The sequence below is a fragment of the Psittacula echo genome (genome assembly GCF_963264785.1).
Source record: "Psittacula echo genome assembly, chromosome: 2".
In the NCBI taxonomy this organism is placed as follows: domain Eukaryota; kingdom Metazoa; phylum Chordata; class Aves; order Psittaciformes; family Psittacidae; genus Psittacula; species Psittacula echo.
In genome coordinates, this window is record NC_137737.1 from 118,360,784 (window position 1) to 118,387,259 (window position 26,476).

At 35.6% G+C, this 26,476-nt stretch overlaps 1 protein-coding gene across 1 annotated transcript in view; it reads left to right on the plus strand.

Annotated features, from left to right (window-relative positions):
• Positions 1-26,476, plus strand: part of SNTG1 (syntrophin gamma 1) — a gene marked incomplete at its 5' end in the record, with an annotated part of 149,827 nt that overhangs the window by 49,773 nt on the left and 73,578 nt on the right. Inside the window, 3 exons of the mRNA XM_080609708.1 lie at positions 612-694; positions 1,880-2,010; positions 7,428-7,557. Of these exons, the coding sequence (XP_080465834.1) occupies positions 612-694; positions 1,880-2,010; positions 7,428-7,557 (344 nt within the window). The remainder of the gene's footprint in view (positions 1-611; positions 695-1,879; positions 2,011-7,427; positions 7,558-26,476) is intronic.

Sequence of the window (26,476 nt, forward strand, 5' to 3'; positions counted from 1 at the left end):
TGTTGAAATACCCTCTTTTTTTTTCGCCTGTGCATTAAAATTTAGTGGGACAAGAAAAAACTTAGAACACCATAATGTTACATAACAGTACATTTGTTCCTTTTATGAAAGGTTGTGGTACTGCAGAGTACCCGGAGTAATGCATAGAAACATGCATTTACATCAATCCTATCATGTTACTTTTGGGCTTTAGCATATAGTTTCCTAAAATGTTACAAGAAGAGTTAGAACTGTAAACATCATCAAGACTAACAAAAGCATTGTCGTGACTGGTTCCTTCAAGTGAAAACCGAGCAAGGGGGTGCACACTTCCTTTTTATTATCAAATTTGCAAAAAACGTTGTTTTGTTTTTTTTTTTCTCGCTAAACAGACTATGAACTCTCTTAAGCAACGCACCAGGAGAGGTTTTCTTGAGCTTCTCTACTTAGCTGATGAAAGCTACCCATTCAAACCAGAGGACTGATACCGACTGAATGGAGAAAGTACATGAATGTTAGATATGACAAATCTAATGGGGGGAGGGTATATACACACATACAGACATACACAAATTTGAATTCTAGGATTATAAATTAATTAAGATTTTTTTGTCAATTCATTTTTGTATTAGGTGCCCCCAGCGACCAAAGCAGTGGCACATCGTCTCCCCTATGTGACAGTGGTTTGCATCTCAACTACCACCCCAACAACACGGTAAGAGCATTATTTTTTTTTAGTGGAATTAAATAAGAAAGTAATTATACTATAATACCTAAGTGGAAGTACCTAATAAAGGACAGCAGCATGAGAGAAGCTCTAGTTAACATTGGAGATAGACAGTTCCATAGAGGGCGAAAGAAGTTCCCAGACATTATGGCTGGGAATTAAACTAGACAAATATTATCAGCTGAGATTGTGCCTTGATAGATATGATTACTATTTTTATCTCGGCAGTAGGGATTTTGCAGAAGTTTTTTTCTTCTAGATTGTTTCCATGGCATAGGAATTAAAATTATAAAAATGAAAATATATCTATTGAAAGAAAGGCAGAAAGTTTTTTTCAGGATAGTTTTCTATATTAGGTGCATGGTTTTGCCAATTTTTAAGTTCAGAGTATTTTACTTCTAGTAATTTACACTTAAAATATTGCCAAAGAGTGATGACATTATAGAGCAAAGTCTCTCTAGGATGAAATGCTACAGATATCTGATCAGATTTTTATTAAAAGATGCAATGGAGTGCAATGAGGGTCTTTAAACAATTTTCTTACCCAGGAAATACAAAGTTTCCATCATTTTATATAGTTCTTAAGGGGATTTTGCTGTACATTTGTCTTTATGATAGGTGAAAACATATGTAATATCTTGTGTAAATAGGTAAAGCATATAGTTTTGACTAAACAATTTTCATTACATGTTAAATCCCACACACAATTACCAGGTTTTGAGGTGATTCGTTAAAATAGACGTATGTAAATGTCTACAGGGCCACAGGGAACGACTGAGTTATGGTTGTGTAGTGAATAATTTAGAGATCACCTTTATTCAGGGCACAGATATAAGGCTAGTAGCCGATGATGAGATACATAGTAAATATTCACTTTTATTCATAACTAGTCATTTAAAAAAGAGGACACAGTCTGTTTTCCCTAGGGTTTTAGAATACTGTTCCTCACACTTCCTCTAAGCCTACTGATGTTGAGGTTTATACAGATTTATTTTATTTGTGGGAAGTTCAGAATGTCTCCACTACTAGCTAAAACTGATGCCAAATGGTCTGGGGAAAGTGGAACACTGCCAAATAAAATATAAAGTCTCTGAAGTCTATCTCTCTCTTTCCAAATCTGCTGAGTCCTTATAATGAAGCCCCAAACTGATAAGGACCTTTTAATTTTTTCAGGATACATTATCATGTTCTTCATGGCCAGCATCCCCAGGACTTAGGTGGGAAAAAAGGTGGTGTGATCTCCGGTTAATTCCACTTCTTCATTCACGATTTTCCCAGTACCTTCCAGGATCAGATTTGTGCAGGTAAAGAAGTCCAGAAAGTTGAAACAACTTGACTTCTTGGTTGACATATAAAAGCTATAGGGAGTTGCCTTGTTAGAGGAATGGCATTATTAATTCTACTGCAGCTGTCGGAGACATGAAATATTGGAGCTTTCATAAAGGTCTGTTTAGATACACTTTCACCCATGTTCTGCTTTGACATCAGCCAGAAGGAGGGGAGGAGACGTGATCTTCCCACTTGCACCTAGTTGTCAGGCCCATTTCTCAGTTTGAGATTGCACACATAGATCATCATACTTAGTAACTGCTAATGCTCCTGTTCTGGAAAGCTTCTTTCTTAGCTGTTGTTTTTTAATACCTTTTGTTTTGCAATGTGCTGAGCTCAATATTTTCAGGCTCATTTTTTCTCACTGAGCTCTGCAATGTAATTTCATTTTTAAAATTTACTTCCTTCTGTTTGTGTTAAGTATTTTGCCCGATAACTTCATTGGGTGAAATAATCCTATTGTCTGAGAGCAGCAAGGGCTGGCTGCCCCGGAAGGGAAGGTGAGCCAAGAGCTGACAATGCTGGACAAGGCAGTGTCCATACAGACAAGGGCCCTGTCCTGCTTCCCTCAGTGGAGGAGCAGAGCAAGCCTAGAGGTGGTCTTCAGATGTGTCCATCATGGCAAGGTAGGGCCCAGGTCAGGATGGAAATTCAGCCTACACGTCAGGTCTGAATCAGTGGGATACATGACCAGGCACAGGCGTAGGTGAAACCGAACTCAGGCAAGGACCAAAGGCAAAAACTGAGCTCATAAGCAGCTCCCAAGTGAGGACGGCCCCCTACTCAAGCTGTTCCACAGCAGCCTGATCCCGCATCTCACAGCCACATCATAGCAGAATTAGCCTCAAGCACAGGCTGCTGCTCCCCCAGGAGGAGGAAGAGGGTGGACTCTGGGCCCTGACTCTTGTATCAATGGAAATGCTAAATAATAGTTTTTGATTTATGTTCTCATAAATTCAGATTACTGTCTTCTGTCTCTAAAATTTGAAGGATTGCTGTTGTTACTTTCTTCTAGGGAAACCCTTTCATAGATCTGAGTATCCTTCTTATTCTCTGTGTTTCTTTCATAATTCTAATGTATTTTCTATATGACAAAGTGATCAGGACTGCAAGGAGGGTCTCTCCTGGTTTATATTAAAACATAATGCTGTTTTGCATAGTTTTTCTCTGTTCTTGTCTAATACTTTGTAATAGCCTATTACCTTTTGACTGTTACTGAGCACTAAAGTGTTTTTCAGAGAAATGTTTGTTGTAACTCTTGCATTTCTTTCGTCAATGTTTATAGCTACAGTAGAGTTCTCTTTTTATTTACATATAGCTAAGGTTCTTTTTTCCCATATGTGTTATTTTACATTTGCTAACATCTAATTTCAGTGCTATTTTGTCTCCCAATTACTGGGAAAGCTGTCCAAAGCTCATAGTCAGGTTAACAAATATGGCATCACTCTGATGGATGCCGAGTGCCCACCAAACCGCTTTATCACTCCCCAACTCAGCAGGACACAGGGGAAGAAGGGTGATTGAAAAATCCTTGGCTCAAGATAAAGGCAGTTTAATAAAGCGAAAGCTGCACACAGAAGCAAACAAAAGATTTATTATTTACTGCCCATCAGCAGGTGATGTCCGGCCACTTCCAAGAAGTAGTGTTTCAGTGCACATAGTGGTTAAAACTTGTTAAAAGTTTTAAGTACCTAGGTGTTTTATGTATATATAAGAATGAAGTTGTAATACAAAAAAATCTATGAGTTACAGCATGTAAGTCCTTGACTGGAGGACAGCTGCATACAGTTATAGAGCATGTGTCTCTATTACTACTACTTCTAACTAATCAGAAACATTAACTCCTAAAATAAGCACAAAGGACTTACTTGTGAAGCTGTGAAGCCTTACTAATTGAAATAAACTCTGGCTTTCCCATGTAGCCTTCATGTCTTCCAGATTAGATGTGTGAGTCTGGGAAGAATAGTGTGTTATGCTATACCCTAGTGGCACATCAGGCACTAGCAGTTTAAAATTTCCTGCTCTTCCATTCAAACACATGAAAAACTATAAAATTAGTACAGAAAGCTTTGTTGCTATTTCTGGAAAGACTTTTTCATGGAAGAACCTTCCCGATATCTTTTCTCTGTTTCTATGCTCACCCTTCCATGTGTTTCTATGGGTCCTAAACTCAGCTGTTACCATCTACCCCAGGGGATGGGTTAATGAACCCCACCCCTGAAACTGGGGGAAGAGAAGTGTTCTTCAACCTCAGTTTGGGGGTTTGCATAGCTTTAATTTTACTGTTTCTTATCACAGCATGCTTCCTTCTTATTCATTCTCACAAACATTTGGAAGTCGGACAAAACCTACCCTTAGCCTCAGTTGATTCTAAGGGCTGTTGTTTCTTAGAACTACCTAGGTCTGACAGCACTTTCCTATTCACAGACCTGAAATTAAAGCAGGTTAAGGAATAGTTGTTTTACCAGTAGATAATTCTGATGCTTAAAACAGCCTGCAGCTTTTGACTAGCAATAGCAAAATCGTATTTATTTGACTCCATGATCCTTTTTCTCATTAATAACAATGGCAGGCTCAGGGAGGTGTTAAACCAAAGGCTACCACGGTGTATTGGTTGAACTGAAAGGGAACAGGTTGTATTCACCATGGAAACAGAAGGGGTTTTATTAAATTCTGTGAAAACCTTCAGCTCAATGTTTAGCAGTGGTTGAAATAGAAAAAATTAAGAGCATGAAGCATAAGTGACCCAAAATTGTGACGGTCAAATCTGAGATCTGTTCTGCTGTACACTTCAGATAAGATGTTGAATTGAATAGAACTACTGACATAGAAGATTAGAGCATAGTCAACTGTCATAGTTCTAGGGTTTTAAAATTCAGTCTTCTGCATCAATAGAACATGAGCTTAAAGTGCACATTATAGAACTTGTATATTACAGAGAAAGATTTCAGGTAGTAATGATATTCCTGGGATTTGGATTTCCAGAAAATAAATTTGAAAATATATTCATACAAAACAAAATACCTAAATCATACTTAAACCTTGAATAACTACTCTGATAATTTTTCTCGTTGTGTCCTTCTATGCTGTCTAACAGGAGGAAGTAAGAGTACTTAAAGAAAAAAAAAAGTATAAATATAAGAGAGGGAGTGGGGTTTTCTTTAAAAAAGCATAAACCAAACATGTTGCTATCAAGAAGTTAATAAGAGTGTTTTAAATTACTGGAATATTTTAAATTGTTAATCCATCTCAAAATGTGTTATGAGAGAAAGGTAGATAATTTTTAAAAGAGACTGCTATATAGAACAATATTAATGATAGGATATTGTAAATTAGAAAGCAACATGAAATGGAAGCTAATTCATTAAATTTTCTGTAGTTACTATTTACAAAGCTGTTTTCAGTATAAAAAGCCTAATAACTTTATATATTTCAGAGTTTGTCTGTGCTTATTGATACTTCGGCAAGAACACTGTGGATGAATGTTTTTTTTGTATGTGCATAGATCAAATACCTAGGGAACAGTAGAAACAGTCTGATGCCCTGAATGCATCAGATTCAATATGTGTAGTGTGAGGGAAGAAATTTGTTCATCAGGATTGAATCTGGAATGGGGTTTCTTTACTCGTGCAAGTTAGCGTCACACATTAATAGACTACTTGGATTCCTACTGTGATTTACCATAGAGTGAGCAGAAAGAAGGGGAGTCCTGAATTTTCTTGACAGAGATTATCAACAAATTTGAGCATCATGCTATGTTCTTCATGTAAGGACTTACTTAGAATTTTATTCTTGAAGAATTTACCATTTATATTTATAGCCATTTAAAATAAGGATATAGCAAATAAATGCTAGCTACATTATCTGAAGATGCTTTAAATAAACCTTTCTCAAAAACTTTATCTGACATAAGTACATGTCCATGTCAATTATGTGACCACTGAGTAGCTCTCAGTTTGTACCTTTGGGAATTTAATGAGAAGTCACTACCCATGTGAAAAGGCAACTAAACTGAAAAGTTAGCTGATGGATGTAGATAAACCACTGGTCTCTGCATGATCGTGTTAGGATATGTAAGTCTAATCCTCCTGTAAGAGCTAGTTCTCATGATGAAAATCTCAAAGCAATGGAGTGAGTCTAGTTCATTTTTAATGCTTCTCCTGACCAAAGGATAAGCCTGTACTTGACATGGATGCAGCAAAGACCTTTATGGTAGAGATAGCTATTAGCTGTACGTTTTATACAACTAGAATATAATTTCAAAAGGCAGAAAAAACCCAACAAACTTTGCTGAATGGATATGTGTCTTGAGATTTCAGAAATTGTCATCAGTGACACTCAATTTTACCCTGAAGATAATGCTCACTTTGCTTGAGCCATTCTTAAAGAATCCGAGCTATGTACTTAATTTTAAACCATTAATTGATCATTAACGGTGGGTTTGTAGCAATGTGCCAGAGGTAGAACTTGGTATTTTCTGTATGTTTAGTATCTCTTACTCTGGGATATGGATTAATATTGAAGTTTTTTGGTTCTGAAGCCAGATACCTGTGAGCGTTCCAAAGGCTGTTAGCCAAGAAGCCTGAAGAAATTGGGTCAGCTGCTCCTTTAGCGTCTGAAAGTTTTCTCTCATTCTGTAATTGCTCAGCACTCAGCTGTGGAAAGTCAGTCTATGAGATGTGACAGATTATTGCATACATGCCCAGATTGGTGCTGGGGTCGAAGCACCCAAGTGTCAACTGCTTTTGTCATTGAATGTCTCTTGGCATTTCAGTGTATTTTGGTAATGATCCTATATTCAGAAATGCAATTGGAAAAGTCACTAATGCAACCCGATAAATTTTTAATTCTACAGCTTTTCTATCAGTACTTTAGAAAAGGAACAAAATTTTATAACCAAGAGCAGCCAACAAGGGGTGTCCAGAGAGTAACCTTACGGTATTTAAACAATGTATTAGAAAAATAAAACAAAAGTTGTTGAGAAAAAGGTACCGGTAATTCCTGAATTTTGCAAATGGTTGTCTAGATTGTGCAATGCATGCTTTCCCTCTCTGTGGTCTGCAGTATTAAAGTATTGACTTTTTGGCACGTATCGGCTATTTCACTTGTTTGATTTCTGAAGTCATGCAGTGTTGGGCAAGGTTCTGTGGAGCTAGTCCATGGAATTTCTTTATAGCTTCATGGAACCTTAATATAGACTGAGTTGGCCTTTTAGCATGATCATTTTAATATGTCAGGTGTTTATAAAACAGGAAAACCAGCAATTTATCAGGGTTCAGTGGCTGACCTTCATTGTAATTGAAAGAAAAGCATTTCTACAAGCATTGTTAAGATGATATGCTAGAACAGATGAAATTTTCTTCTGACCTAATCTATTATGATATGTCTATAGGCAAAATGCATTCCAAGTAATTGCTGTGGATGGGGTTTGCAGTGGAATAATTCAATGTCTCTCTGCTGAAGACTGTATTGACTGGCTACAAGCAATAGCAAGTAACATTTCCAACCTCACAAAGCACAATGTAAGTATGGATCCAAGTAAGCCAGAAGGTTTCCCAATCATATTTGATCATAACTGTCATAAAAGCCTAGTGGATTCACACACAGAATTATCTGCATATAAACAGTGCTTGAGGCTGTCTGAGAGAAGTCAACTCAAGTTTGTCATCAAATCAAACTTTGTGAGAAACCATTGAATGGGAAAATATTCTTCCCTGAAGTCATGTAGTTCACTTTATCACTATCAGAGTTACTCGCTTCTTAGCCATACCAGCTAGGATTAGAAACAAAGACCAGACACACATGAGAAAGCCAGGTGTGATGGGTAAGCACATATAAAAAAAAATAATAAAATCTCTACTTTCTTCTTAGTTTGAGAAAGCACATCTGTATAAAGACTGGTATAATCAGATCTGAATTAGATATTAGGTCTGTTTAGGTATTGTTTACCACAAGGAGAATGGCAAGATGCTTCTGTGTTATAGACACAGGTGTTCATTATCAGCAAAGGTTAAATGCTTCTGTGATTCATGCACTGTGCTTTTATGATCTGATCTTGTTGGATAAGTGTCTCTTTTTATTGAAGCAAGAATAAATGCTACAAAAAAGTTTTACCAAACTACTAGTAAGTTCAATTGAAAGGTCTTTTGGAACTGCCTAGGATGTGTTTTGTATTTGATAAATGACATGTAGTTTTTCCTGTAGAAGATCATCATATAGTGATATCTTTCCTGATTTTCCTCAAAAAGTACAGAACACATGGGTAACTCCATTATTTTGAAATGAGTTATAACAAGGAAGCCCTAGACAATTTAATTTACATTCTCTCAGATTTCCTTAAATCTGCTTTAGAATCCCAAACCTGCCTCTGAATTTGCTTTTGTTTCAAATACAGGGAAAGCATTGAAGGAAGTTATATTTCTTGGAGATTTATATTCAAGATGCAAAACTATGTTCCATCTGGCAGCAATATGTAAAAGTCATTGTATTATAAAAATGTGACAGACATGAATTCATCCACCATCTGCAAGCTTCCATGCAGTACAAGCCAACTTTATGGCTATTTATTCATCCTTACAGTTCCGTTGTTTTAGAGAACCTTTCTTGTCTCAGTAAGCTTCCTGGCAATTGAGGGTGCTGTTTTTCTCTCTTTTCATCTTTATTTCAGACTATTAATGGTTTTTGCTACCTAAAGCAGTGTATTTGTTTACTCACAACAATACATTGATGCACCTAAATTTTACCTGATGATGCTTTATGTAGCTCTGCTGAGACTATAATTATGGTTGCTTGGTGTAGTTTGAATTTTGATAATGCGCTGTTGTTATATAATGTATTTTCAGTGGTTTAAAAATGAACAGAGTTTATAATTCTATACTAGTTTCCATAAAATACAGAAACAATGTATCTGATTCTATGATAAGATGAAAATAGTAAATGATACAACTATTATGCCAATCATCATATTTGCTTTATCCCAGAGACATACTGTAAAGTACTCTGTGAGAGTTAAGGCTTATGACAGTTATCCATTAATCTATTTTTAAAACTGCCCTAATTGTTCATAGCCCATATGAATTTATGGAGACCAATGAAACTCTCTTTTCTGTAACATACTTTGTTTTAAATTGTCAGTTGCCAGAAAGAATTAGTTATTTGACAGCATATGTGATAAGTGAATGTAAGAAGCATTAGCATACAGAGTGGAAAAACCAGAACTGTTGCTCAGTACAATGATTAGATGTGATTAGAGGTCCCCATATTTTCTTTCTTTACAAGATGGTTATTGACATATACATACTGTTGATGTTAGTGTTTTCCATTAAGAGAGGCATTTACTCACAGTCTCCCTTACTGTGGCATCCAGTACCAAAGAAACAAAGAGAGCATCGGACTTTATTTGAACTTTTGAACAATTTGGCTCATTTTTGGTTTCAGTTCTTATTTCTGTCTAGAGGTTATGAAAAACAATTTGTTTCATTTAAACACCATTTAGCAGATGGAAATGTTAACTTTCATACTCTTTCTCACATCTTTCTTTTGAAAAAGAAGGAAGCAGGTGAAGACTATAAAAACTAAATTGTTTCTGAAAGCATTTCCTTTACCAGTGTATCAAGTTTGGGCTGCGTCGATTTGAGTGGAATTGATCTTGCCTAACTTTAGATGTCTTAAAGCAGAATGTCCAAACAGTGATCCATATGATTTAGTTTGGACATCTATATTATGATGAGATTAATTCACTGAGGACATTGCTTTCTTTCCTTTCACTGATAAGGGGCGCTAGGGTGGTGAGTTCAGACTCAGCACCTAGAAATGCGTATATCACACATCTGTCACACCTGCCTTTGAGGGGCCAAAGAGAGTTTCTCCAAATAAATCTGCCAAATAAATGTCTGGATAATTTCAAAAAAAGCATACTAGTTTCAACCAGAAAATCTGATTTATTTTACTTTTTCACACAAAAGCTGGCTGAAAAAAATGATCTGATGGTTCAAGACCCACAAATGGGTGTGGGAATAACATAGCTTTCTATCCCTGTGATCCTGTATCTGTCTTGCAGTTCTGAGTCCCTGGCTCCAAAATTTCATGTTTGAGTCTACAGTTCAATTAAATTTTTATAAGTATAATATCAAAATCTCTTCTGTCATGATCTAATATGTCCCAAAAGGTTATGTGACTCACTCTCAGAATCATCAGCATAGCCACTATCTACCAGAGAGCAAGGAAATAACAAAAATGCAAGAGTAGAAGCAAAACCAAAATCTTGACATCATTATCTTTCTTTGATAGGCAGTGTCGCTAACTGAATATACGTGATGGAAGCTGGAATATGGTGCCTGCAAGCAAACACATTTTGCCTGCAGTGGTTAGACTATCAACCATTGTATAGTGTGAGATAAAACTTAGAATCATAGAATCATAGAATAGTTAGGATTGGAAAGGACCTTGAGATCATCTAGTTCCAACCCCCCTGCCATGGGCAGGGACACCACAAAATAGTTACAATTTTAATGCAGAGATATGTGAAATTACGTCCTGACTATTAAATAAGATTAACTAAAAATATCAATATGCTAACTGAATTAGTGACTTCAAATTTTCATCAAAGGCAGATTCCAGATATGCACTCTATTTCTTCATATTCAGTAAATTTGAGCTAGTGTCCACTAGCATTTCTAGAATACTGAGAGTGATACCTCTAATTTTCATTTCTTTAGTACCCTGGAAACCATGGAGAGCTCATATATGAGATGAAATACATCCCTTTAAAATTACAAAACATGAATTGACTTGGTATGTAACCAGACTGTATACTGTAGAAATGCATTGTTGGAAGTGACTTAATATCACACTTTAATTCATGATATGATGAATCCATCATGTGCTGAAGTTTGGATAATTGTAAAGGGATTCTGTAAGTCAGTAGTAGAGGAAGAGAACAAAAGTACAAAACAGGAGCAAAAAACCCTACAAGTATAATAATATGATCTGTTCCACTTGTTGGAAGAATAAAATATCACAGGACTACTGCAGTGTTTATTAAGTTACTGAAATAAATTAGTAGCACATGTCTCATTTTTTCTGGTAGATGCTTCCACCAGTAAGAACATACTGTGGAATGTTATATTACATGAATAAATCAATGCCACTTACATGAAGTGAACAGGTTTCACATTTTAATTTTTTAGCTGAAATACCATGGCAAACCACCAGGGTGCTCTGATGTTAGTCATTTTGGGGGATTTTATGCTCTTAGATGCCCTGCAAATTGTGTATTACAATAATGTTTAATTTTTTGTTGGTTATTAAGCATGTTTGGAGCAAATCCAAAAAGGACAATATTATTATCAAACCTCATACAGTGGTATATGCTGTAGTCATGGAAAGGACAAATAGTGGCTATAATTCAGAAGTTGAAAGCCTTGTAAAATGAAGGCCGAAACAACAGAGGATTATAGGAAGTCTTCAAAATATTACTAATAGAATAGTTTTTACAGATAACATTTTTTTTTTCCAAGACAGAACTGCTCAGATAAATTGGGTGTTGTCAAATAAATTTATGTTCAAGTGGTTTTTAGGCCGTGTTAAGCATTCAGGTGTTTACAGAGTCCTGACGTTTCAGGTTTTTGTTCTGCATCCCATTCTCAACCTTGTAAAGGGAAGTCTAGAGAGGTAGTCATTCCAGTGCTGGTATTTAGGTTTCTGAAGGAACATTTAAAACTCAGAGCTCGATACACTTGTAACATCCCGCTCCCTTTTTTTTTTTTTTTTTTTTTATTTTATTTTGTGGTTCTCTTAAGGCACATAGATCTAAATGAATAAATGTGGTGAAAGCAGCACCAAAATTCCAAAAACAAAATACTATTTTTCCTCCCTTTTTTAACGTGGGATGTTACCATTCTGGCATTTTTGAGCACATCTGTTTCTATGTCACTGTTATCAAATATTACATGTGGCCTTGTCTCATATTTACTTACATTTTGGGCAGTTTGATGCAAGTATTATTTTACTAGTTGCCCGTATCTTCTTGACTGAAGAATTGTCAGGTATTTTATATCTTCTTGGGTATGCTGATTTAGCTGTAAAGAAAAAGTTAGGTCTTGCCAAACTGTATAGTTGTTGCTCCTGTATGTTTCATTTGCACTATTATAATGTATCTGAGTTTAAAGAATAATGTCTATCATGTGACAGGTCAGGAAAAAAGCACAAGAAAATAGTATTTCTTTGAGAAATATTGCTTCCAGAATAGCTACATTATCTGGGAAATTTGTAGCAAGAAACTTCCATCTTCCTAGTTGAAGCTGTTGTTATGACACATTATGATGATAGTACTCAGGAAGACATACAGTCTTGATTTGGAATATACGTTGTAAACTTCAATTAGTCATGATAGCTTTTCAAATGAAACAAAATTGACTTTCTGTAGCAAACTTCTCCCCAGTGTTAAATCTTTTAATGCTGTCTGTAATAATATCTTTCCAGGTTTGCTGTACATAGTATCACAAGTCTTGCAGTGATCAGTAATATCCAACAACATATTACAATCTATATTATGATAAATTACCACTATATAGCTCTAAAATACAATTTAAGAGAAACAATGTCCTTAAGAGAGAATAAAATCAAAAGCCCTTTGTAATATTCTTCAAACAGAAGAATCACAATTTGCCTGTTAAATGTAAGCCTTAAAAAATGAAAGCCATGTTACTGCAGAGAAAGTATTTTTGCAGTTTTATATATGATGCTGTCACACAGTAAAGAATACCTGAACTTTATCTGATTCATCCAATTTTGTATGGAGTCAAATTATATTGTAGCCTTGTACTGGCATTTAAATAAAAGTGAAACACCAGAATGTTCAATATGTACTTTAATCTGTGTAGGATTTATATTAAGCTCTAAGACTTTCTCTCTTACTTCATTCTGTTATTATTGAAGGTTTAAGTTGACACAATAATAAAGACTATAATCTGTTTAGTTACTAGACACTTTGCAGGAATGCCATACTTGCTCTCAACATCCCACCCCTGTAAAAGGTAGCAAGGAGCATATAATTAAGAAAAAAAAAATAATCTCTTCATTAATTTAAAGTGGCAAAGAAGCAATGATGAGAATAAAGGAAGTAGGAGCAGTCTGACTGGGAACACAGGTAAGCCACTCTGGTTCTTGCAGAGAGGTAACACATGGAAAAAGAAAGTACTTATAAATTGCCTTTTCCTGCCAAAATGCCAAGCTGCCCTTTCAGTAGCAGTTGGAGATTTCCAACTACTTTAACCTAGGGTTTTTTTGTGCAGTAAACTGTTCAATATTCCACAGTCGGTTTACTTTTAAGTGAGAGTGTGTTGAAAGTGGCTGTTGAATAACAAACTGTTGTTGATAAAATAGCAACCGGGAACTGGAAGGCTAGACAATAACCTTTCTTTTTGTCTTCCTCCTCTTTGCAGTCTTAAAAAACCCCAAAACCAAACAGGAATATCATTATTTGTATTTTAAAGCAAGGGTGTCTTGTTTTCACATCCCTTTCCTCTTGCACACTTTTACAGTGTGTTTTTAAAAGGTGGTTACATCAAAAGTTCTGTCTTTCTTCCACAACCAATTAGAAAAAAAAAAAAAAGAAATTGAAATGCACTCAAAAAGCAATAAAACACCTCAGAGTATACATTATTAATAGGCTAATGTGTTGAAAGTACTTTCTCCATTTGATTGTCTTGTTTCATAAAGTGCTGTAGATATCCAGCACATTCAGATAATGCACAGTTTATATTCACCTGAGGAAGAGAATGGACTCAGAGTGGAGGCAGATGGGTGGTGGAAAAAGACAGGAATTTCAGTCATTCCAGGACAATTTTAAGAGGTTGGGGGAAACAAGCCCAGTTGATGGGAAAATAGGCAAAACAACGAATGACCACTAGGCAGAATGTGCTGCAGAGGAAATGAGCCCCAGATGCTCTGGACTTGCTATTTCTATGCTAAGAAAAGGCCTTATGAAACAGTGACATGTTTCCTATCTCCTAATAATACCTCACTTTCTTAAGTGCAAATTCTGAAAAGTCTGAAATTAGAGACATGCCCACCTGTGTGGGCATCAACATGGTTGCAGCATTTGTTTGTTTGTATTCAACACTTTGTTTATTCCAGAAAATGAGATAATTACATACAAAACTTATTTCAAAGGCTGTCGTTGAGGTCATGAAGTTAAACTTAAAAACTGAGAATGAAGCACCTTGTCTCATTCTCATTTTTCAATGCATAGTATTTATGACTTGCCACTCTGAAGAATTATTCATTTCCTTTGTTTATTTTTACCTTTTTGAACTGTTTACCATTATACTATGAGAGATGTCTGTTTGGGGTTTTGGGGGGAGGGTTGGGGGACGATTTGGTTGGTTGTTTTTCCTTTTTTTAGTTTCAAAATTATTTGAGCAATTTCACAGGAATTACAGTACAGTAAAATGAAAGGAATTTTTTTTTTACTGCTTTTGTAAAATCACTTGAGACAACTTTGGCCTTATATAACCCTAACTTACTTAGAAAGTAACTTAAAGCACAGCTGTCATTTACTTATTTGCAATTACCTGATTTTTCCACCCTTTCTGATTGTGTATGTAGCTGCCTTAAACATGAGGGGCTTTTGCTTTTCTGTATTTCTCCTGATTCTTCAGTATGGATAACTTTTAACTTTGCCAGTATGTGAAAAAGAAGACCCAATGCAGTGTTCTTCATAGAATCCTGAATTTAATCAGGGTTATTTCACCTTGGAGAAAGAACTGTGAAATCATAGAATTAAACCCTATCATTAAGTTTAAGGGGAAAAAAAAGAAATAAACTGCTTTAAAGTTACATATGTGTCTGTATACATGTACATATATATACAAATATGCACACACAGAATAAGATTTAGTAGGTATTAAGTGTTAAGAAGTATATTAAATCTATAAAAATGTATAAAACAATTTTTTTCTTGCTTCATTTCTGTCTGAAATCAAACCTGCAATCTTATGCTCTATGGAATAATGTCTCAGAAGGTATTAATCACATATATTTGACTGATATTAAAATTACTACACATTTTTATATTTGACGCAGGTAATCAATTCTTTATTCTCCAATTTTACTTTTTTGTGAGACAATTATCACTTATGCCTGAGTAGTCTGTCAAGAGAGTGCTTTATGACTAAGGTGTACATACTGGGTTCTTAAATTCTATTTTCATATGAGATCTTCTGTGATGGGAAAAGTAGTCACTAATTTTTAGATATGGAGAATGAGGAAATAAAAAACAATACTGGGGAGGAGGCAATCAGGTAATTACAGAAAGCCTGTACATCTCGTCTGTAACTACTTAATGTTTCACTATCATAAAATACAATATAAAATGCAGCTAAGGAAGGACTTAATGTTGGTTAATCCTTACACTGACTTTCAGCTATACTAGAATAAAGATGATGTAAGATCAATGCAGATACACAATTTGGCTCTTTTAACATGATAAATTCCAGTTTTATTCATGAGGCTATTTTTCAAATATCATAAAAACCCCCTTACTTCCATTTCATATTACTGATTTGAAAATTACTCCATTGTTCTTCAAGTGCGATACATAAAAAATCAGTAAAAAGTATTTTTGTACCCCACTGTGCCAGTAATACACTGACCATTTGATTATCAGGATAAAGTGAGATTTTTTCATTAGAACAAATTATGCAGAAGTAGATTTGAATATGTGCAACTAATCTATATGGAGACGATTTATTTGTGGGTTTCATAGATTTCTAGTTTATACAGACAAGGGGTCTTAATAAAAAATCAGGATAAAAATGTCCAGTTTAAAAAACTATTTATAAGTCTGTTGGTTAATAATCAGACAAAAGTACAGCAGTTTTCTCCAGGGAAGAATATGTTACCTGCCTTGCAGAAAATACTGTTTTCATTGTGTTTATTTCCTAAGGTAATTTTATAAAGTAATAAAAAGGATAAAAACCTTCCTATCGAATCTCCACATGTTGCAGCTTCTCACATAATTCATCCAATTTAACATTGTCAAAGGAGTTCTAGCAGTCCTTCACTGTATCTGATTGCCAAGGAACTAAACATCTCTTTTTGTAACTACATTTTTTGTAAAAATGTAGGAATTTAATCTAATTTAGCCAAATTAAGTAATCTCATAGAAATGTTAGGTATTTGTCCCTGAGAAGGCAAGATCCTGTCACCCAAACTTCCTACAAAGTCAAGGGATAGAAGAAAATGTCTTTAAGACTTGAAGAAAGTGAACCAGTCTTCCTATCTTAGGCACTTACTTCTATCCCATTAACCATATAAAGAATGCAGGTATCTCCAGAGGGTAATTCAGTCTCCTTGAATTAAATACCTACCTTTCCCACTTTTAATAGGAAATGGCAAGAGGGTACTTTAGCATAATAGCCTACAGGTTGAAAGAGTTACCATGACACCAAGCTGTGTGGTTCGGTTGATACGCCGGAGGGAAGGGATGCCATCCAAAGGGACCCCGACACGCTTGTGAGGTGGACTGATGACAACCTGATGAAGTTTAACCATGCCAAGTGCAAGGTCCTACACCTGGGTCGGAACAATCCCAGGCTCGGCTACAGGTTGGGCAGAGAAGAGATTCAGAGCAGCCCTGCACAGAAGGACTTGGGGGTGTTGGTCGATGAAAAAATGAAAATGAGCTGGCAGTGTGCGCTCACAGCCCAGAAAGCCAACCGTATCCTGGGCTGCATCAAAAGGAGCGTGACCAGCAGGTCAAAGGAGGTGATCCTGCCCCTCTACTCTGCTCTCGTGAGACCTCACTTGGAGTATTGTGTGCAGTTCTGGTGTCCTCAACATAAAAAGGACATGGAAGTGTTGGAACAAGTGCAGAGGAGGGCCACGAGGATGATCAGGGGACTGGAGCACCTCCCATATGAAGAGAGGCTGAGAAAGTTGGGGCTGTTCAGCCTGGAGAAGAGAAGGCTGCGTGGAGACCTCCTAGCAGCCTTCCAGTATCTGAAGGGGGCCTACAAGGATGCTGGGGATGGACTCTTCATCAGGGACTGTAGCGACAGGACAAGGGGTAACGGGTTCAAACTTAAACAGAGGAAGTTTCGATTGGGTATAAGGAAGAAATTCTTTACTGGGAGGGTGGTGAGGCACTGGAATGGGTTGCCCAGGGAAGTTGTGAATGCTCCATCCCTGGTGGTGTTCAAGGCCAGGTTGGATGAGGCCTTGGGTGACATGGTTTAGTGTGAGGTGTCCCTGCCCATGGCAGGGGTGTTGGAACTAGATGATCTTAAGATCCTTTCCAACCCTAACTATTCTATGATTCTATGATTCTATGATTCTATGATTCTATGACATGAGAGACAGGAGCTTTCCATGCTACTTAGCCTGTAGACGTGGTACCATCTGTCTTACCCCCGGCCAAAGGATGTCCAGAGACAGAGGATGGCTGAGGCTCTGCTCCCTCCTCCAGTTCTTTTTGCTATTCCTTGAGCCACATGTAGAATTCACACCAGTACTGTTTAACAGGAGGTAGGGCTCTCATCCAGGCTGTCCAGTAGGATTCATCCATTTGGAGTATTGGTTAAGTGCAGCAGATACATGCTTATCTCCTGCAACCTGAGTATGTCCCATAGCATCAATGAGTACTCTGGTATTAGCTATCATGACCAAATTGGACACAAGCACTTCACTCCTTATACTACATGTTCTTATTTTTGCAGATTTTTTTTTACCCAAATCATTTCACTAATCCCATAAAGTACAATTCCCCAAACAGTTTTTTTAGCACAACTGAAAGGTTGGGAACATAGGGTTTATATATAGTCAGGAAGAGTCAGCTCATCTTCTGCAGTCGTTTGCCATGATAGAGAAAGATCAGCAAAAAACAAGCACCATATAGATGAGCAACTAAGGATTTTCTATACTTACAAATGTTGTGGTTAGATAAGTCTTCTTTACCCTTTTCCTTTCTTTTGTCTACGATCTTCCTTTGCAATCCACAAAAGTTTTAAAAGCTAACAAGAATGTCTCTCAGATATTGAGATCAAATTAAAATCCATGCTTTTGAGGTGCTCTCACATCACAGAGCACTTGTCCCCACCACTTTGGAGTGCTGAAGCTTCTTAATTTGTGCTATTATTATTACTGCAAAACTATCCCACATTGCTTTGGGGAAGACAGGTTGATGCAAAATGTTCTGTTTTTTCTTGATAAGCAATGGACCTGGTCCTTGTAAATGTGTGTAAATGAACATATTTGTTGTTTTCCTTTTCCTATTTGCCTTCCCATTCGTTGTGGCTGTTGCTGTACCTTCCCAGGTGCATATGTACCTGGGGAAAATAATAGCCTTATTATTCTATAGGGTAAATACAAGTTTTAGTGGGCATTTCTAGATATGCTTAATACTCATTCACTGGAACACCAGTCTATAGCTGCTGTGTAGATTTAGAAGAAATCCTAGCATCTATTGTGTTGCTTTACCATTCTATTCAAAAAGAAGAAAATACTCCTTTCCTCATACATGCATTATGGGAAAGATAAGCTGAGGATTCTCGTTCATGGAGGAGAAGGGAGGTAATTAAAACATAATGGAAGCAAAATGATCTAATAATCTAAACTCTCTTAGAAGGAACAATAAATGAGAAGTTTAATCCTCCAAACTTTCAGTAAGGCTGATTTTGTTGGAAAATATCCATGGTATTGTGACTATCATTTTAATCATGACCATTCATGAAGAAAGGTACTGCCAAAGAGAAGAAAGGAATTGACATTCAGGCATGTGTTTTACAATTTCATAAATCTTGCCATACTAATGTTATTAGTCACTTCCATGCAGGATTCTGAGTTTTCACAAACTTTTTTCTCCTTGTATTTTCCTGAGATACTCCAGATGTCTGCAAAATAACACTTGAAGTTTATTATTTTAAGAGGAGTCATAGAAATGCAAATGTTAATATTAAGCAAATTTTAAAGGGCACAAGCTTTACAATTATTAAATATTATACAAGTAAGCAATTACTACATAGATGTTTGGGCTTTCAGCAGTGAACAGCATAATTCAACTCTACATGATCTTATATGATCCACTTTTTAGAGGAAGTGGGTATATTATTTTTACCACTTGTTTTGGTTTTTTCCAGGCAGAAAAATACTGGCCACTCATAAACTTATATTTTAATAATGTGTGCATTCTATTTAAATATTTGCCTCATTTTATAATGGTAGAAATATTAATTTTAAAGAGTTGTTTTTTTTTTTTTTTTATTTTACATCATGAATAAGGTGTTTCACAAGAATAAATATGTCCTCAGGCTGACACAATCCATGGAGTTGTGGAGCTAAACATTTTTTTTTTCAGCTCCTCTTTAAATAATTGAGAAATCATAGTCTGTATGCATGTTTAACATCAGAATTATTTTCTTTTCCACTAGTTTAGCATAAATGGATCTTGATATTGCTGGATAAACATAATCTATAAATTTTAAATACTATAGCAAACAAAATTCTGAAAGGCTCTTGACAAGCTGTTTCAAACAGATTATTTTTAAAGTTATTTGCAAACGAGTTAGTATACCTCTCCTGACTATTCAGCAAAGTATTCATGCACCTTCATTAAGCTAGCTACTCCTGCTGCAGCAATATGGAGATTAGCACGATCATTTACCAAGCCGTAACCATAAATAGCATTTTCATCTCAGAAGGTAATGAGCAGGTCAAGAAACCATAGTATGCAATATGAATAAAAACAAAGTAGTTTCTTAGGTTTGGATGGCAACTAAAACTCTGTGGGGCTTGCAGATGGTTCTACCAGTAAATTAAGTTGCCATTTACATAGCTGGATACGTTGCAGGCCAAATCTAGTTGACCGCGATTGTAGCTGCCTGACCTCTATTTAGCTTTCTGATGCAAACCCTCTTCCCATTACCTTTGTAAGTTCATAGAACAAATCACAACAAATCGCAGCTTATGCATTTGTTTTTGCATTTGTTTTTTAGGGTGTTTTTAAACCCTGAAGACAGATTCATAGAAACTTCCCACTTGCTCCTGGTTATAATACCATTCAGTCTTTACAGTGGAGTGACTTAGAAGGCAGTTTTCATCTTGACCAAGTCATCAGCAAATAATAAATAAACTCACTGCATTAATAGCCCATGTAGCTTCAATTGTCAGGTTTTTATCTGATCAGAACTACAACTCTGAGGCATGTTGGGTTGGGAGGGGAGTTGTGTTGGGTTTGAATAGACATGGATTTGAAAAACATTAATCTTTCATCTTAAAAAAAAGATAAAATCTTATATTGTTTGCATGTTGGTATATTCTGTCCTACGCACTGGAAGACAAGAAAAGTTATTACTAATCATGGGACTATTTTCAACTCTTTTTATCACTGTCATCAGCTTCTTAGCAGTTCTCTATATGTGTTTGTCTTTGTTCTGTTTACTAGTCTACTGGAAAAAAAAAAGTGCAAGAAAGGCCTTGGCTAAATGATGAACTCTTAATTATCCTAAATCAGAGGAAAGAAATAGCAGAGTAGAATTCAATATTAAGGTTTGGCTCAGGAAGTATCACATGAGCATGTAGAACCAGAAATATGGTAGGACTAGAGATTTCCTCAGTAATGATGAAAAGAAATGGTTTTGACATACACCAGTGATAATAGGGAGGCCAAGAAAAGCATTGGTTCACTGCATATTGAAAAGAAAATTATTAGTAGACAGTGACAAGAAGGTGAAATTATTGAGTGCTCTTTTGGATTGGAATTTATTTGAAAGGTGAGTTGTAAACAGATGATTGTCACCATTTATGTGACAATCTTGAGTAATGTTGGAACATGTTAAGAGACTAGACAGGGGACTACATTACATTAATGAGAAGGGTTTTAAATAGACACTTCCATTTGCTGAATACAGGAATATTCTAGATTAAATAAATATTACGTAGAAATAGTAAATTCTCTGTGGCTTAGAACACCCAATAAATATGGTTTCTTTGCATAGCTATGACTTTATTTCATTACTATTTTATTCAGTTCTGACCAGCTAAAAATGAAATCTTCTGCAAATTGTATTGTATGTGTTAATACCCACCTAATTACTGCTAAGAACAGTTAGTATTCATAGCGAAAAAATAATTCTGTATTTGATTTAAGAATTGCTGCCTTCATTTATCTTTGGGATATTTTTGTCTTTTGCTTTGAGCTTATGCTTTCACAGCAGCCGATTGTTTTATGAATAGACATGATATTATTCAGCTCCTTAATTGCTTTATTCAGGTTTAAATTCTCCAAATAACACACCATGCTGATATATATTACTATTTTAAGTGTTATTATAATAATGTCAAGTTTATATGCCTAATTTCTACATCATGACAATATATAACAATGTAACTACATACAATTTTACCCATTATACATCATCTATTTTTGTTGCAGCTTGACATACGCATTTCACTTGTTGCAAATTACAGCTTTTGTGTTCTTATACCCATTACCTCATTGTTCATTATACCTTTGCTGAATAATGTGTTTCCGTATATTTCTTTTAACTATACTGCTGTAGTAATTTTCTGAACATATGTGTGCCATTCCTTTTTCTTTCAGGAAAGATAATGTCTGTGACTGATAACTAAAACTTTACTAGAGTAATGAGAGAAGGCATTGTGGGAAAATTAATGATTTGTTTAATTTCTTCAAATACTTTGAGTGTTATATGCATGATTCTTCCTTTGATACTGATTTTTTATTGCTGAAACTTAGAGAATATGACACATGTTGATACCTTGAAAAGATGAAATGTTATTATTTGCATTTATTAGCTTATAAGGTCATGTTTTGCTTTGGACTACAAGAACTATTGGTATAGCAAAAATCTATACTTCTGACTAAACAATCTCTTTTACTGTTGAAATGCAGTTAGACAGTGATTTGCTGTTCTGAAATTTATTGACAGATGCATTTTCAATGAAAGATCTTAAAAATGCTTCTTGAACTTTTATTCCATGTGAGAACTCTCACTCATGCAGGAATATGTCATGTTTAAAGGAATTTGAAATTTGTTTTACCTTTTTTTTGTTTTCTGTTGAAAAATTATTTTCAAAGATTATATCTAGCCCAGTGTAATCCAATGAAATTCAATAAAAGTTCATAGTTTCCTTATAGGCAAGTCTGAAATGCACATTAAAGCAAAACTCATCTTTAAATTTACTTGTAGTAACCTCAGCGCTCATCTTAGTCATTCTTATTGCCAAGAAATTGGTAATTCATGAGGGGGAAATGCTCTTGATGCTGAATTATTCAATTCTCTTTCAGGATTACAAGGTCATATACAAGGCAAGAAAAATATATAATCAGTTGCTACAATGTCAATGAACATTATTATGGTCAAAATTTAAATAGTTTTCAAATGTAGTTCAGTATTTACGATCTTAAAAAAAAAAAAAAAGTTTCTTCAAAAAACTTTACCATACCCTTTTTGGTACTTTGATATACTCTACCCCTTGGCCTGCTTTTCAGCCATGGTCCCACAGATACACACATCTTTCTTGTGTATGACCGTAGTGCTCAGTATTTGAGCATTCCTTTTCACAAATACCAGAAAATACTTGAGAAAACCCATATTTATGAGGATTTTTGCTTAGTATTTTAATAGTAAATTCTTAGTTATGAGGTGAGATTTGAGATAAGTAGAAGGAATTGCATTCTTTAGAAGGGAGCTAAATTCAAGACTTTTCAAGTTAATGGCTCAGCAGCTTCTTAAGAGAAAGAAGGTTAAGAAGTGTCAGGTTTTTCCTACTTATGGCAAAGCAGCAGGTTTATTGCAGAAGAGTTTCTCACTGAAAACCAGCTCAAAGCCTAAAATACAGTGCTAGAGTGAGTCTGTGATTGACCTGAATGCAAAGTATAGTAAGCCTCATTGTGTATAAGGAGGAGGGACTAGACATATTTTACAAAATATGAGTACATGACCTCTCAATATAAAAGTACTGCAAAGTAATTTTAAGTGTTTCAAGTGAAATAAAAAATATTAGTTGTACAGATGAATTGTGAGCCTTGAGAAGAAACAAGTAATGAAAAAAAACTAAGGTTTTTATGCCTATCTCACAGTGACATGAAAATATTTATTTTTTTAATCTCAAAATTTGGAAATTGTGTTAATACCTAGTTCATTATTATGTGAACCTAATGTCTCAACAGCTATTTCATCTTGTGTCGAAAGAAGTATTGAAGTAATGTAATACGGGGCTTGGGGTTTTTTTTGTTGTTTTTTTTTTTTTTTTTTAGCTTGCAAGCAGTTTTTTGTCTGGTGCTGTCAGCCAAATTGTCTCATAAATATCGCTGTTCTTCCTGAGAGCTCCAAGAGAATAAAAGTATATAATTCTTTTAGACAGAAAAAGTGAAATGTGACACAGTACAGCAAAGACTAGGTGTTCCTATAGTTTTATTTTTAATCCACTTACACAAACTTGGGTTGGTAGTGGGGTGGTGGAAAATATAATACCTGTAAAGACTACAGGAAACCTCTTTAGCTTCATTGCCTCAGGTAAAGGAATTTGCCTATGCCACTGGCACCCAGCCAGTTTATTGAACTTTGCCATCAGGAATTCATTTAGACAGATATACTATGGTATAAATATTAAATGTATTTTTAAAATCACTAGCTACATTTCTATGGGACATTAGGTTCTGTCAAGAGGGTTAATTGTCTCATGTGTTATATACAATTGTGTAAAATGTATCATTTCGTCTGCCGTTTTACTACCCCCTTTGTCATATTGGATACCAGAGTATGAACTGCAAATTTTCTCTCTACTGAAATGAGGAGTACTGAAATAACGCAAACTTGGCAAACTGTGAACTCTTCATGGGAAACGTCAGAAGCCTGCTGATAAACTGAAAGCATCAGAACAAAACAGGTTTAGCTGCAGTCTTCAGCTGCCTGCCTCTCATTCTGTTTCAGCCAAGTCAGAGTGAAAAGATCAGATTGGCAGGAGGGTCACCTAAAAGACAAAGAGCCATATGACTAATGTGGGATTGGAGGGTGTGGATAGGATGATAGGCAACAAGCCAGGAAGATCCACAACTGCACCTAGTGAGAACAGAGAGAATCTGGCTAAGAAGAGGTTTCTGCTTACAGATCTTCATAGGGAAATGGTCCCTACTCAGACAGTGATGCATTACAGTGCTGCCCTCAGTAATAAAAGTTTCAAGCCTAATGAGAGTGGATTAAAAATAAAATTAATACCTGGCAGGCTGGAAAAGCTGTGAGATTAATGATCACCCTTCCCACGAGGAAGAGATGTATTGTCCATGAGTGACTCACTCCTGCAATGAAAAATTCAGTCCAGTGAATGGATGTAATATTGTGGGAAGCCTCTGTCTTCCAGGAGCTTAAATCTGAGGGATATTGCTAAAGCCATCTAGCCAAATGACAATTATCTGGGACTGCTCATTTGTGCAGCCATGACCAATTTCAGTGTGACTGTAAGCAGATCAAAAGTGACTATGAGACTCATGGAGGAAGGCTGAGGGGCCAGAGCTGTTGTAATGTGCTAGTCAATCCTCGTCATCATGCAGGAAAAATGCTTGTATGCAGAAGCAGTGTCAGCAAAGAGGGCTTTGGCTTCTTTGACAATAGCATGAACTTGCAAGGAAATACAGGGTGAAATAGGACTACTTAGCCTGAAGAAAAGAATACTCTTTCAATTTAGAAAAGCTGCACAAAAACCAAGACGTCCCCTCTTTGTTTCTGTAATGGATTACATGAGAAGTAATTGGCTTAAAATGGAACCAGAAAGAGTCTGTTTTGATACAAGGAAAGTTTCCAGTGCTAAGTGGAGCTGTACTTGATAATAAACTGGCTCACAAGGCATTGAGATGGCCATTGTGACAGGACTGTACAAATGAGTTGGGCAGACAGCTTTATCTTTAGAGTTCCATTTCAGCCATGTGTTTCTATTCTTTCGTATTATCACAGTATGAACATATTCATATCAGTGCTTGAAACTGCATTCAGAAATAGTCAGATAAGCCAGAGTGGTTACCATTATACTTAAGCTTTTCCTCCATTTATTTTTTGGCATTTTTTCAAAACTTCCAGAAGTAAACACTATATCCTAGGTATTATATTGTCTAAATGTTATGTTGTAATTAAATTGTAAGTGAAAAGAAAAATTGAAATTGGAGTTACTTACATTATTTCATTTCTTTGAGAAATAATAAAGTATAAAATCTGATGTTTTAAACCAGGAGAGACATCTAGATTAATTTTTAAGAATTTAATAATCCGGTTCCTGCTAGAAGAATGGTATGGGGTCGCTTATTCTGCAGTAATAATTGGTGGACAGAGGGTTAAGATCTGCAGACCTGTTAGTTAACCATCTAAACCAGATAATCAACTATCTGATTGAATATTTGTGTTTAGATAAGTATTCCTATTGAAACCCATCCTTGTTAAATACCAGTCTCATCACCTCACATGCAGTGTCACACTAACACTAGACACATCCAGTACATATTCATTTTTAGATTTTATTTTTCCTTCCTGATTTTAACTACTTTATTAGCTGCTATAAATTACCAAAATCTTTGTGTGAATACTTTCCAAATGATAAAAACACCCAGCCTTGTTTTTGTCTATATTGTCTTGTTTCCCGTTGTCCAAGTTTCATAAGCACAAATGTTAAGTAAATGTCAGTCTTGTATACTACATTTTCCCTTGTAAACTATATCAACTTTGAAAGAGATTAACACACCTCAAAAAAAAAAAACAAAAAACCATACAACTTCTGACTAGATCAATGATATTTTTTAACTGTATTTAGCACTCTTGTATAATAAGATTAATTTCTCTTCAACAGTTGTATATTCTGGCATTTCTTATGAGTGTTTGTACAGACAGATTTGTGCCATTGATATGCTTTTCTGAAGAAGAGTGACCCAGGGTTTTCTTCACTCTGGTTTGTACTTCAAAATCTAGTTATTTTCTTTGCCTTAACCTCAGGGTTTTTTACAAGTGCATATATCTTGAAGTGCTGAGGTGTTGGTGTTTTGACCTAGTAATGTGCTGAGGATGTAAATGCTTCTTTTGCATTTTGTCATCTACTAAAGCAGCCATTATGACCTGCTTCTCCTACCATATTCTGAATTTTAAATGTTATTTTGCTGTGTTCTGAGTCAAACTAAACTGAAGTATAATAACTCAAGCATGCTGTTTAAAACTAACTCATGTAGTGAAGTTTGGAAGTTTAGGATCCCACAATAAGTCAATGGTAGCCTGTGGAAATGAATTGTAGATTTGTAATGCCAAGCATGATCTTCCATGATCTTTTGATCTAATGATCGAGCATGATCTTTTCACTAGCAGTGAAAGTTTTGAAAGTTTAGAATTTCTTTTATTTTTCAACACAAGTCCTAATCACTATTGCGTAGAAGAAGAAAATAGC